At 44.1% G+C, this 14,863-nt stretch overlaps 1 protein-coding gene across 2 annotated transcripts in view; it reads right to left on the bottom strand.

The window, feature by feature from the left end:
- LOC138819679 (putative histone-lysine N-methyltransferase PRDM6) overlaps positions 1 to 14,863 on the bottom strand; it is a 128,865-nt gene that overhangs the window by 28,294 nt on the left and 85,708 nt on the right. For both annotated transcript variants that reach the window (XM_070011172.1, XM_070011171.1), the window contains exons 5-6: positions 12,671 to 13,013; positions 4,795 to 4,971 (exon numbers count right to left, since the gene is read on the bottom strand). In XM_070011172.1, the coding sequence (XP_069867273.1) occupies positions 4,795 to 4,971; positions 12,671 to 13,013 (520 nt within the window). The remainder of the gene's footprint in view (positions 1 to 4,794; positions 4,972 to 12,670; positions 13,014 to 14,863) is intronic.

Here is a 14,863-nt window from a genome sequence, read left to right as displayed (position 1 = left end):
TCATCCTGCAAGAAGCTCTCTGCACATCTGTAATCCGCCCAAAACACATCTTGAACTGGGCCAAATCGTGCCGGGTTTTGTGCATGTAATGTGTGTGATGCGTATTCACTGATTTGTTTTTTTAGATCGTCTTTCTTTTGGTCTAGCTTTTATTCAAATATTGGACATCATTCAAAATAGCCTTTGATTTTTTTTTTATCCTGTGCTAAAATCCCTTTTCCAAGACAAAAACTAGTAGTTTTTTCCCCCATATCTCCTTTATTATAAGAAGGATGAAGAGGGTTTCCTAGAGAGAGTCCTGACCTGCTCACATGCAGGAGCCCAGCACTGTTCACACCAGTCTTTGCACGCTTGCACACCTGGCAGAGTGGTCTATTTGAAAACTGAGAGATTCTGTTAGCAATCCGCAGGGAGAGGAGGGCCCCTCACCGTGAGGAATAGTTTTTAGCCTGTCAACTCCTCTCCCTCCCTTCCTTCCAGCAACAACGCACTGGGCCACTGCTGGTACATGAAACGCTGCCTTGCTTTTCCTCCTTGCTCTCCATGACTTTCAGTCTCACAGAACAGACCACGAGCCAAGATCTTCAGTACGACCCTGTCTCCAGATTCCCAAGGCACCCCTTCATCTTAGAAAATGTAAGTCTGTAGCTGTCAACAGGTCCGTGAGCTCCCTAGATCTGGGGACGTGAGTTCTTTCCGTGGGACTCCAGCTAATCAGACTGTGAGGAAAAGCCTGGAATGCAGGCTGGCCTCTTACTGCCAACTCTCCAGACTCCTCTGGATACTTGAGCTGCCTACAAACTGCACTTCTCTGAAGAAGATTTTAGACCTTGGAGATGCTCTCCCATGATTCCCAGATGGGAGCTGAGGATTCTGCAAAGGCCTTCTAAATGCTTGTGTGTGTGTGTGTGTGTGTGTGTGTGTGTGTGTGTGTGTGTGTGTGTGAGAGAGAGAGAGAGAGAGAGAGAGAGAGAGAGAGAGAGAGAGAGAGAGAGAGAGAGAGAATGAGAATCTGGGGACAGAGCCATTTGGGGCCATCTCTTTGGAAGATGCCCCGGGCAGATAATTGAAGGTTGTGTATCTTTACAAGATATGTCTCCACTACAACATTGTTTAAGCCAATACCCATTAGTTGAAGTAGTAAAAGTATCTGTTGTGAAGAAATCCCTTTTTTATTGACTAATCTGCGACCAAAGTTTTTCTGAATGTTTGTTTTATAAGCTTGTAAAAGGGTATCTTCATAATATTTACAAATGTCCACGGGCTGGGTATGCATGAGCTATGGTTGGAAGATTCCCACATCCCCTTGGGACACTTCAATCCTGAAAGACCTGGTTGTATACACTAAAGGATCTATCTTTCCATTTCCTAGAAGATGTTTAAATCTCACACTTTCAAAATAAGCACGCACTCAGCTCTCCCCTGGAGAGCTGATATATATTTGATAAAAAAATTTTTATTGTGAAAATACCATACAGAGGGGTTACAATTACATGGGCAAGGTAACGAGTACATTTCTTATCAAGCATTATTACCTCCTCCTTTGTTTCCCCTTCCCAGCCCTTCCCATACCCCCCCTGCTGTCCCCTCCCACCCAATCTTCCCCCGCCACCAAAGTTGATAAAATTTTTTAAAGAACCTAAAATATTATAGCCTGTGGCTATTTGATAAGAGCCGGAGCAGATGGAACTAGATCATGCACACAGACTCTAATCCAGTAACCCTAGTGGTATCACCTTTTTTAAATCAGTACTGGGGCTTGAACTCACACTCTTGCTTGGCTTTTGTTACTCAAAGCTGGTGCTCTATCACTTGAGCCATACCTCCAATTACAGTTTTTTTCTGGTTGATTAGAGATAAGAGTATCATACTTTTCTGCCCTGTTTGGCTACAAACTTCAATCCACAGATCTCAGCCTCCACAGAAGCTAGGACTATAGGTGTGAGCCACCAGCACCCAGCCTTCTCCTTCATTTTTCATTAGTTTATTTTTTTCCCACAAGAAATCAGGCATGGATTATCTCTGACATATTTATAAGATGATTTCTTTGTTGTTGCTTTGTATGTCCCTCCCCCACAGTATAACCCCTGTTTTCACTGTATTTGATGTTGGTATAATTTGTGGAGGGGAAGGGAAAAAACAAATTGTTTAAAGAGGGATATAAGTGGACCTATTGCAACAATGAGATGTACAAGATGTCATGTCTAAAAACAAACTTTACAAATTTGGCTGGGGGGGGTGGAGGGGGAGGGGCGGGGGGGAGATGGGAAGGGATGGGGAGGGGAAACAAAGGAGGAGGTAATAATGCTTGATAAGAAATGTACTCGTTACCTTGCCCATGTAATTGTAACTCCTCTGTATGGTATTTTCACAATAAAAAATTAAATAATAAAATAAAGAAATAAATAAAAAGAAATCAGGCATGATCACAAAACCTACTGTTGGGAAGGGGGAAATAAAATCACGAAACCTTTCAGATGTTAAGCTGATGAACTAAAATTAAGATGGCAACACTATTGGAAACATGACAAAAACAGGAAGTTAAAGGAAAAAATTGAGTGGAATCAACAAGGTTACACGTAAGTAACACCTTAACATTAATAGAAATCTATTTCCCATTTTGACCCTGAAACCTCTTCAATTAATTACTAAAATCTATTTACACAGCAACAAGATAAAAATCAATGTGAGTCTTGGCACAGTAGCCGTCTGGCTGCCAGCTCTCCAATGTGTGAGACCGGGAGAGCCTCAACTGTCCCACACCGCTGTTTTTCAACAGCCCTCCATCTCAAAGATGTACGCAATACGCCATTGTGACCCTGCATGGGCAGGCTTTAGAGAGATGACCAGATCTCCCGGGCAGTGCACTGGAAACAGCTAAGAATGAGGCAAGCCAGCTAGCCCCTCAGGGTGCATGAAAGAGCCGGGAGCCTTTGGTGTTCCTGCAGCCTCCTGGATGTGTAGCCTGGCTGGTACGTTGTAGGCCCAGTGTTAGGCTCCATCTTGTCTCCTTAGCCAGGAGATTTCATGCAGTGAACGAGCAGCACCCAGGCTTACAGACAAAAGCTACTGCCGCTTTGAGTGTTAACAGCATCAATGGAAGTATTATGGAAAATGATGCAATGAAGTAACTAATTCTTGGGGGACTGAGCAAAGATGGCTCTTTATGAGCTCCTCCTTCTGCTATCAGACAACTGAGGGGGAGTGGCCCAGGCCAGTGAGCCGCTGCTGCCCTGGGCTGTCACTGACTCGGGAAGGAATACCGCGTCCCCCTCCCCACCACACCCCGTCCCCCCAGCAGCGGGTCCAGAGAGAAAGTCAGGGGCCACAAGAGTCTAAGACTAATTAGCTGAGACCTAAGCAACCTCTTCCTACTTCTTCAAGCACTTCCTCTCTTCCTTGACTCTTGTAATTTAAGGCTGGACATCCCATGTACTACAATTTTCCCTCTCAATTGGAGAAAGCCAATATGAGGAAGAGAGAGATGTAAGAGGGTAGAAGGCAAAATTATTTTAAAACAAACAAACAAACAAAAAACAGTAAAAACTTCTCTGAGACTACCAGCTGGCTCCATGGTCCCCAAACCTTTCCACATGCTGTTTGAGCTCTCACAGTATTTCTGGAAAACTCCTATCCATCCTTCAAAACATCTTCAACACATCATCTTCCACCTAGTATTGATTACTCTACTTCTCTGTTACTCGGGGTAGGAGGAAGTCTCCTTCACCTTTGTCTATCTTGTGCCTAGCAAGGTGTCTAATGTAAAAGTAGATGCTCTGTGAATATCTGCTGAACAAATGAATACACATAATTGAATGAATGAAGGATTGGAAGAACAAAGACATGGACAGAAAAGTCCCAGTACACGATTCAGACGGTCAGGCTAACTCTTGAAAGACACGCCCCCTTACCTGGCCCATAATTTGAGAACTCATTTTTACCTTTTCCCATATCTCCTGAATCCTTTAAAAAAAAAATGTGCCATGTGTTTGTGTTTGGCCTTGTTTTTGTTTTTCACCATGGTAATGCTACTCCTTATTTTTTTTTTATTTCATTTTTTGTGCCAGTACGGGAGGCTTAAAATTTTTTGCTCAAGGTTAGCACTCTGTCACTTGAGCCATAGTTCCACTTCTCTGTGTGTGTGTGTGTGTGTGTGTGTGTGTGTGTGTGTGTGTGTGTGTGTGTGTGGTGCTTCTGGTAGTTAATTGGAGATAAACACTGCAGAAGCCTTCTTGCTGAGCTGGTTTCAAAGTGCGATTCTCAGATCTCAGCCTTCTGACTTGTGACAGGCACGTGTCACTGGCACCTGGCTACTATGGCCATTTTAAAGTCCAAAACACACAGTACAAAGTCACAGACTGGCTATGACAATCAGTTCAAACGCTTCAGCACCTTAAGAAAGAGGAGGATGTAGCTTGGCAGCATCCTGGAGGGCTCAGGTTCTCAAAGAGAGGCTTGTTCACCTGTCCTGAACACAGGGCCACCTTCCCTGTGGTTCTAAGAGCTCTGTGTGACTCCTAGATCCTCGCGCACTGTTGAGAACATGGAAATTATTCACTCAGATCGCTGTCCTTTACGGATGAGAAAAACACTCAGAAAGATCATCTCATGCCCAGGATTGCAAAACTTGAGCCAGGACCAGGATGTAAATCTCCTGACTTCGTTTTCCAAATGTCAGGCACTGAGCCAAGAGATCCTTTGGCAGCCTGGACTCTGACCTGCCAAGGAGCCTTCTCCCAGCCGGGCACCTCTGCCAGCTCTCAGGAGAGGCTGAGACAGGAACCTGCTACTTACTTGAAGGGCTTCTCTCCAGTGTGGGTTCGGATGTGGTTGTTCAGGGTGGTAGCTCCCGCGAAGGCTCGGCCGCAGTAGCCACACTTGAAAGGCCGGTCACTGGAGTGAGTGACCACGTGATTCCTCAGTTCTGAAGGCTGCGAAAAGGACTGAGAGCAGTGGCCACACTGGTAGGGTCTGAAACACACAAACAGAAGCCCGGTCAGTGCTTTCTAGGCTGCTGCGCCGGTTGGAAGCGTGAGGTACATTCCGATGACATTTTCTCACTTTGTGTGTGTGTGAGTATGGGTGTGGGTGTGGGGGTGCTGGTATTGGGGCTTGAACTCAGGGCTTGGGTGCTGTCCTTTTGCTTTTTCACTCAGGGATGGTGCTTTGACCGTCTGAGCCACAGCTTCACTTCGGGCTTTTTGCTGGTTCATTGGAAACCAGAGTCTCCTGGACTTTTCTGCCCGGGCTAGCTTTGAACTGCAGTCCTCAGATCTCAGCCTCCCCAGGAGCGAGGATTTACCGGTGTGAGCTGGCTAGTTTCTTCCGTAAGAGAGCTTTGGCTGTGCCACGGGAACCCAGTTCAAGGCTGCAGAGACACATCATTTCCCAAATGAACATTCCCTTCCAGTATGAATCACGGCCATGTCAAGAAACTCCTGCTTTCTCGTCTTGATCTCCCACAAGCAAATATCAGTGTATTTTTGTAAGCTTTAAAAGCAACAGGCTTAATTAAGCCAAACGTTACTAGGGAAAAATATGTGTAACCGTCTCTTATGTTTCCGTGACATTTGTAACTTTCCAAAGTGCTTTCAAATCAATTATCTAGCTTAATCTTGCAGTAATCTTCTGGGATAAGGAAAGCCGTGGTTGTTATCTGTCAGTTCAGAAAACTGAGGACAAACTGTCCTCAGAGTTCTTCATAAGCTGTTGATACAGAGGTGGTCTTAGGGTGTCTGGCGAACATGCAGACAGGTGGGCAAGTTGCTTGCATGATTTCATAAATACCGAACTGGGGTCCACTCAAAGCACAGCCACTGATACAGCCCAGGGAACACAGACTTTGTTGGCAACAGCTCACATCTATAATCCTAGCCATTTTGGAGGCTAAGATCCAAAAGCCCGAGGTTCAAAACAAGCCTGGGCAGTGACGTCTGCAGTACTTCATCCCCAATGAATCAGCAAAGAGTCAGACTGGAGGTGTGGCTCAAGTAGTAGCGCTCCAGTTGTGAGCAAGAAAGCTGAGTAGAAATACCATACCCAGTACCCAAAATGGAAAGAATAAAGAAATTCTGGCTTCTATCTTCTACACCTCCTCCCCCCAAATATTCATCCATGAAGTCTTTCTCCTGACTGGTGGCCAGAAGAATGATTTACAACAGCCCAGAAATGACAGAATGTCACTGTGCGCGCAGAAAGAGGGCTTCATTGCAGGAGCGAATGGAAGGCAGCCGTGACAAAGCCTGATAATTAGCAAGATTACCACAGCACATTCTCTGCAACTCATAATAAGTCGATCAATGTGGGGTTCTCATAAAATAAATTAAAATTAAAAACTTCTCTACAGAAGTTCTCCTGCTTACTTAAGCAGACAGCAGTGAGTGATATAAAACCTGAAGAGTTTTCCCTATCCAAAGCTATTTCGTACATCCCTTGACAGGGCTCTAATTTGTTTAGCAAAAATTTTGTTCAGAGAATGAATAATCTGTCATGGGGGATATTAACAGCATTCACCAAGGCTTGGTCTGTGGCCCCGATGCTGCTGACTGAATTGAGAAAGCTGACTTAATTGCTCCACCGTTAACAAATGCACAAGCACCAATGACTAGCAACCAAAATGAAGGGCTTGGAGACAATGGCGAGCGCGCATGTACAACAATTCAATTAAGTGCAAAATAAAGTGGACCCTCTCATTTGTCAAGTGAAGTGCTTAATTGTGGCTACTTGCCTCACTGAACACAAATACTATTATTTTACTAGGCTTCAGCACACTGAGCACTGATTGTAGAATTTTTTAGCTTGATTAATAGTCCAGCATTAGTCAATAACTCAATACTATACAATTTTAATTACTTATATTTAGAAATCTATCTAACTGCTCTCAAACAAGTTTCAAAGAAATATATAAGAGTCATTGGTGAGGCGTTTATCCATCTTGACAAATTACAAATGCATTTTATTACAATTATGAAATAATGCCTTGAAAGCCCTTAAGATTATATGTAGAGAAAATGTCCTCTTGCTAAATCTGTTCTTGGTAGAAATGTTAACCTTTCAGGATCCCTTAAAAAGTAATTCTCTCAGGGATAAAATTTTAAACACTATTGAAGACTATAAACAAAATAATATATTAATATATATGCTATATCCACTGACAATTGATTTTTCTAATAGTGAAGGGACCATTAACATTTATTAGCCTCTGGTTATCTATTTTTAATAGCTATCACTATAAACAATAAGCCACTAAATAAAACCAATTAATCTTCTCTCTTTTTTCTAGCTCTTCTGTCAAAAGTTGGGGTGATTTATTTCCCACAGTCAGAAGTCAATCCATCCTTTTTATGTTAATTGTCACAGTGGTAAAGATTTACACACAGGAAAACAGAAATAATCACAGAGGCTGATGTAGAATTTTCATCAAGTTAACAGCAATGAACGGTGAATAGGATTCTAAAACAACTTTCTACCTAGGACCAGCATGAGGCAAGCAAACCAGTGATCTAGGTGGAACAGTTTTTTTTAAAAGTCTTACAGGATTCAGCTTGGCTAAAAAGAAGAGCCTAGAATGGTGGGGAGAGGGCAGGGGAGAGTGGGAGGGAGAAAAGAAAGAGAATAGAGGTGAGTCTACTCCAGCTACTGACTGACGTCAGCTGTTGGATATGGACAAGTCAATCAACTACTCCCCTGACCTCCGTTGCTGTTCTATCTGGAAAGGGGTATAGACTGATTCAGATGTTCTCTTGCATCCCATCACGCTTTTCTCCTGCTTGGCCTGAGGATCTACCCAATGCATACTTTCAAGACACAGCATCACCAATATGGTCTCCATCTTGGATGGTGTGTTCTAGCCAGCTTCTTAGCCGTGGGGTTTTCTACGTGTACGTGTGTGCAGGCATGCACACAATCCACTAAAATATGGCACGTTTTAATGTATAGGTAAAATGTTGAAAATTTCAAGCCACAAGAGAATCTAGTACTAAAACATGGGAGCAAATATTACGTTTTCGTTAAGTTCCAAAAGCAAAGCTATTTCCCCTCATTCTTAGGTACATTAAGATATAAAGTTCTGATCATTGGGTCATATTCACTTTTGCAGGGCTTGATTTTGTTTCAAGTTGGCAATTTAAGTGAATTCTTGCCTCCATAAAAGTCTCTCTCAGCCTAGAAACTTACAGAAAATTAGCCATCAGAAAGTACTGACGTTGTACAATCAGTAGACAAAATTCCTCTACCCTGTTTTTCTGCGTTTTCAGAAATTCCTTTAAAAATGAACTAAAAACGATTAAAATGTAATTTATAATTGATTGTGTACCTAGGGTTTATTCTAAGAATATATTCAAGAAGAATATATTCAAGACTGAACCAAGTCTTCAGCGGGGCTTAGAGAACATTACTTAGGTCTTGGGAAGTTCAGCTATCACAACTGTTGGGAGGCAGAAGTCGCAGGAGTTAAGACTGTGTGAAAATTCCTACCAGTGCAGCCTGTCTCTCAAGTCACAATGCCTAAGGGACACAGACTTCGTGGCCATTAATCAGATTTTCATGGTGTAACGACCAACGTTTTCCACTCATCTCAACATCTGGCACCAAAAAAAGAGAGATAAGGCCCAATCAACCTTAACTCCAAAGTTCTGCCTCCTTTTGATGTGCCCTACTAGAAAAACACAGAAGAATTGACCACCCCAGGGCTAAGAGGATGATCTGGCTGCTCTATCTGCCCGCTGGATAGGAGAGATCTGGCTGTCAGGCATGTGCGCCTCTCTTCGTCACTACTCTGCATGTGTCCCTTCTGAAGCTGTGCGCTCCTCTGTCCAGCGCACACCGGTAGCCGCGCTTTCCTGTTAGACCACCATACAAGCTCTCAGGATTGACACCCACGGCTGCTGCGTTTAGCTCTACCCCTTCCATGATCTCTCAGCGATGCATTTAGGAGCTACCTTCCTAACATACTTTTAACTCATAAAGCACAAAAAGCATTTCACTGATCTCAAAGCAAGCACAAGGGACCACATCTCAAACTTGTTTCTACCTGAGACCTCTAGCAATCATCGTCCACTAATGGACTGAATTACCTAAGTATCGAGCCAGGAGCCACACAACACAGTTGAGCTCTTGAAATGTGGTCAGTGCAACCAAGAAACGTAAGTACTTTTACTTAATTTCAATTCAATTAAATATAATTAGTCCCTCGTGACTGTTTCCAACACAGAAAGATCAGTCTTCATGAAAAACTAGAAAATGTTCCATATTCAAGTAAAGAAAAATAAGTGAAAAAAGACAAGGTATGTTTGAATTTAGGTAGCATGTAAATGTTGGTAAATCAGCTTCGTGTATTCCCTGGCATTCTCTGTCACTGGAAGCAAGCTGCTCTGCCAAGGATTACAGCAGTAAAATGTCCAATCCCTTTGCTCTGAGTCTGAAATTGGTTTGGTGTACACAGAGGAAGGATGAAGCATTTCACAAAATGAAGTGTGGTTTGGTTTAAAATGATTAATCCTTCCTTGATTTTTTTTTCCCATGGCATGAAAAACTTCCAGGACAAAAATTCTCCCATTGGGATTACGCCCTCTCCTTGTCCCACACTAAGGGACAATGCCCGGGCCCTGAGTTAAAAACCCTAGTATCAGAACACACACACACACACACACACACACACACACACACACACACACACACACACACATCCACTGTAACTGAAGGCTTTGCGTACCCTTGTCTATATGCATTTTAACCATGTAGCTACAAATTGCACCTTTCACTTACTGCCCAACTTTCCAATACAGAGAGAATATTCTAGGTTCCAGAGCTAAAAAAATAAAGCTATTATGGTACTATATGCTAACAGCAAATTATGTATGTAACATGAGCAGGTCTGATGTCTGGACATCTCCATCTATTTCCTCTTGCCATCCACACGCAGCTCCTATCAAATTCTCGCCTATGTCCCTTGTCGCTAACTAACATTGCGCTTTGAGTATAAAGGAGACTGATATCACGACGTCACGATTCTTAATTTTAACTTCTAAATGAATCCTGTTGACCTTCTCCCAAGTCTTTCTTTAGCCACATAAAGTAGGGAAGTGAGAAGCAAGAAAGCCATGCCTGGAGCTCTGCTCCCGCACTGGCTAGAGCCCATTTTCCATCACTTTGGGAAGGCTAGCCACACCGCACCTGAGGGGCCCAGGACAGTTAGGAAGCTCACACCACCTGGATTTGTGCCAATTACACTAACTTAGCTTCGATTAAATTATTTTGTGCATAATTTGTACACATAGGCTAATTCCTAAGATTTTTTTCTGATAGTTTTTAAAAAATGTAACAAGAATTATAGCACGACTGTTTTCTATAACAAACTTAACAGACCTTAGACCACCATACATGTGACATTCTAAGTGTAAGTAGGGCCAGACAAAACAATCTTTCAGAATCTTCTACTTGACCTAAAATATTTTCATTGTTTTTTTTATGACACTCAGCATGAAGTCAAGTCACACTCAAAGCCAAGCATGAGTGCCATGATTCAGAAACTATCACTTCACTTCACCTTGAGGGTTCAGTTACTGTGACAAAAACACACCTTGTCAAAGAATAGAGCCATACATTTGAACTTGCTTCATTTACAAAGCAGGCTTGTGATTTTGATGTGTATTTTATATTTTTTAAAAAAACCTATTACAATAAAGCCAGCTCATGCCTGTAATTTTAGCTACACAGGGGGCTGAGTTCTGAGGATCACGGTTCAAAGTCCACCTGCACATACAAATCTGAGAAGCTCTTATCTCCAGCTAACCAGCCCAAAGCTGGAAATGGAGGTGTGGCTCAAGTGGTCAAGCCTTGTGTGAGAAAGTTAAGAAGAGCACAAAGCTCTGAGTTCACAGGACATCGCTTTCACACTTTGTTGTATCACTTATACAGCCGAAAGGACCGTACACACAGGCACACAAGTCTATTCTTACTTTCACCAAGACACAGCTGCCATAGCGGCCCTGATCTAAATGTTTCAGAATTAAATAGCTGCGGCAATGTTTCAGGCTACAAGCTATTTCTAGAATGACAACAATAAGAAAACATGTATACCCGCAAATGTGTGCAATAACCTTAAAACTGTTATTTGGGAGTATTTCCATCCTCTCCTACCACATCTCCATCCTGTCTGTCCTTGCTTGGATTTTCTAGGCCCAGCTGAAAGGGAAAAGCTTAATGTAGCTGAGATCATGACTCACACCTGTAATGCTAGCTACTCAGGAGGCTGAGATCTGAAGAGATTGGTTTTTGAAACTAGTCCAGGCAAGAAAGTCCATGAGCCTTTTATCTCCAATTTAACTTCACAACTTGAGTTGTAACTCAAGTGGTAGAGCAGCACCCCTGAGCAAAAACAGCTAAGGGAAAGCACTCAGGCTCTGAGATGTAGGAAGAAGAAAAAAAAAAAAAAGCAGACTATATACCATTAGGCAAAGAGGGTTAATTGGCTTGCCTTAATTAAGATAATTCAGTGGCCAAACTAAGAAAGTAATTCAAGAAATCTGCTTCTGAGTCTCCACTCTTAGTTCTAAAAATTATTTCCTGCTTTTCTATTCAAAGTGCATTTTCAACGCTCTTCTGAGGTATTTTGGTTTTAATCAAGTTTTCACAGGACATGACGAAGAGATAAAACCCCACAATCCTTTCATATTGAATTAATTTGATTTTTGTCTTTGGCGCTCCCAGCTATCCAGACTGTCGAATAAACCAGTTTTGATTCATAAATAATAGTTCCATTATATCTACCATCCCACTTGTCAGAGTACCTGAAATTTTAATTCACTTGTTCAGCTAAATTTCATCCTCAGTTCATGGCCATAAAATTCTTTATTGACAAACTTTCAAACCAACTTTGACTCTGAGGTATCTAGTCAACATTTTTCTTCTGTGTGGATATTAGTTTATTGAATAAGTGGCATCTGTTTTCCTCCACATCACCAGCAGAGTAGGTATTCCCTTTTGACAGCGCCGCAGGATTTATGGGTTTGCATGCTCGGAAGAAAAATAGTACTAAGCAAAAAATTCCAATTCATTACCTCTTAGTACTTAATTAAGTTCATACCCACAGCACACTGGAGATGAACTCTGAAATGACTCTGACAGCCCCTCGCAGCCAGCTATATTATCTTTGGAAGACAGAGAGGATTATAATTGTCCTAACCTCATTTCCCACCTATGATATTCATAAATGTTCTTTCTATTGTTGCTCCTTTGTGTGTGTGTGTGTGTGTGTGTGTGTGTGTGCGCACGCGCGCCAGTACCAGGGTTTGAACTCAAGGCATTGTCCTATTAGCTTTAGCACTCAAGGCTCTCACTCTACCACTTGAGCCATGCTCCACTTTTTTGCTGGTTAACTGGAGTTAAGAATCTCAGACTTCCCTGCCCTGGGCTGGCTTTGAACCATGATCCTCAGATCTCAGCCACCTGAGTAGCCAGGGTGACAAGCGTGAGCCACGGGCACCCAGACAGATGTCTGGACAGCGCGTGGAGCCACCAACCTGTCTGTGCAGCTCTGTCAGCGACTGAGGCACCTGTTCAAGCATGGGGGGGAGGAAACCCCAAGGTGCGGCTAAGGGCTTGGAGGTTGTCGGGAAGCCAGCAGGAGGTAAGCGGCGGATCTGGCTGCGCCAACCCAGAGATGGGTTACCTGTCCGGGTTCTGTGTGCACACGTGCATCTGGAGGAGGATCCGCTGGGTGAAGGTCTTAAAGCACTGGCCGCACTTCCAGAGATGCCAGTCACTGAACTCTGAGTGCAGCTGGCTGGTGGAGGTCGGGCTGGCCAGGACGCGCTGGTTTTTCACGTTGATCTGGTTAAAGCCTGGCTCGATGGGCCCCGCCTTGTCCAGGAGAGAGAAGCTCCGGCTGCAGGGTGCCTGGGGGAAGACCACGGAGCGCTGCTGGGCGGCGGAGGGCAGCTTGCTGCTCTTCCCGAAGGGCTGCAGCGCGTCTTGTCGGCACATGGCTTCCATGACCGGGGAGGGCACGTTTACTAGGAGAACAAGGACAGTGAGCCGTCAGCGTGGCCATGCGGGAGGCAGCAGAAGAACACACAGAGCGTTTGTAAAGCCCTATGAACGGACATCGCAAAGCTTTGCTGGATTTAAAACAAACACAGTGTAATTCTTTTATTCTTTTTTGGTTCAGGGGAAGCACTCCGCCACGGAGCTACATCCCAGCACCTGCATTACGAATTCAGAACCCATCCAACACCACTGGTCAAACAACTACCAGGCCTGTTCTTTTTCTGTTGTTGGTGGTGGTGGTCATGGGGCTTGAACTCTGGGCCTGGGCGCTGTCCCTGTGCTTTTCAGCTCAAGGCTAATGCTCTACCACTTGAGCAATGCTCTACCACTTGAGCCACAGCGCCACTTCCGGTTTTCTGGTGGTTTATTGGAGATAAGAGTCTCATGGACTTTCCTGCCCAGACTGGCTTTGAACCATGATCATCAGATCTCAGCCTCCTTGAGTAGCTAGGATGACAGGCCTGAGCCACCGGCGCCCTGCCGGATTGTTCTTATATGACCTTTGCCAGCACGGGGTGACCCAGCATGGTGGATTCAGGGGGACTAGGGGAGGATGTCCCCTCAGAGGGGCTGGTTGAGAGGGTGAAGGAAAGATCAAAGGCTGGTAGGCAGGAAGGACACAAGTTTCTGGGGACTTTCAAAGGAAGGATTAGAGAAGACAGATCTCAGCGTGCCTTCAAAGTCCAACTAAATACATGCATACATGACAGCCTAGGAAATGGACCCAGGTTATTCTGAGCAGAAAGGAAACAGAGTTCAGGGAGAAGCTCAAGAGGGCAAAACAGATGGGTAGGTAATGGACATAAAGTAAGAATGTGAGGCCAATAGAGACAGTGCTTGTCACGAAGGTGTCAAGAAAGACCCAGGGTGGAATCCTGACTCTGCTTTGATTAGCGTGTGACCTCGGATGAGTCACTCACTACTGGGACCTGCCTCCCTCCTGGGAAAACAGGCAGAAACCATCCTAAACACCACAGCAGCATGGCTTTGTGGCTGAGATGGCCTAGATTTTCCCTCTGCTCGTTGCCAGCCTTGTGGATGTGGGCAGTCTCAACCTGTAATCTAGTTCTTGGTGAAACACAAAATGGCCACTCTAATAATGACTGAGATCGTGTACAACTGCATTGGGTCAGGAGCCAGAGCTCTGCGGGGCAGCTGTGTGGCGCTCTGCGCTTCTGTTGAGAGGTCTAGGCTTGTGCAAGCGTGCAGCCCAGGCCTGCTGATCACAGCAGCACCACGCCCACCGGGATGGAGGAAGCAGAGACTAGAATCCGGGGAGATGGTTGGCATGGGGGTGGGGGGAGAAGGAACTGGAAACAAGAAACAGTTTTTGGAGGAAAGAAATCTAATTCACATGGCATGTCTTCTTTTTAAAGATCTTATTATGTTAATACTATTTATGAAGTATTCACTGATCATTCACTGAGATCCTACAAGATACGGGTAAAGCCTTTTTTTATTTTTATTGTATTTTATTTATTTATTTATTTTTGTCAGTTGTGGGGCTTGAACTCTGGGCCTGGGCACTGTCCCTCAGCTCTTCAGCTCAAGGCTACCACTCTATCACTTGAGCCACAGCGCCACTTCCAATTTTCTGGTGGCTTATTGGAGATAAGAGTCTCACAGTCTTTCCTGCCCTGGCTGGCTTTGAACTGTGATCCTCAGATCTCAGCCTCCTAAGTGGCTAGGATTATAGCTATGAGCCACTAGTGCCTGGCTAGGGTAAACCTGGTTTAAAAAAGTAATTCATGGCCAGGCACCAATGACTCCTGCCTGTAATTGTATCTACTCTGGAGGCTGAGATTTGAAGGTTGTG

This window comes from Dipodomys merriami, unplaced genomic scaffold, assembly GCF_024711535.1.
Source record: "Dipodomys merriami isolate MVZ:Mamm:240054 unplaced genomic scaffold, mDipMer1.0.p SCAF_81, whole genome shotgun sequence".
Lineage (NCBI taxonomy): Eukaryota > Metazoa > Chordata > Mammalia > Rodentia > Heteromyidae > Dipodomys > Dipodomys merriami.
This window is presented reverse-complemented; position numbering and strand designations above follow the sequence as displayed.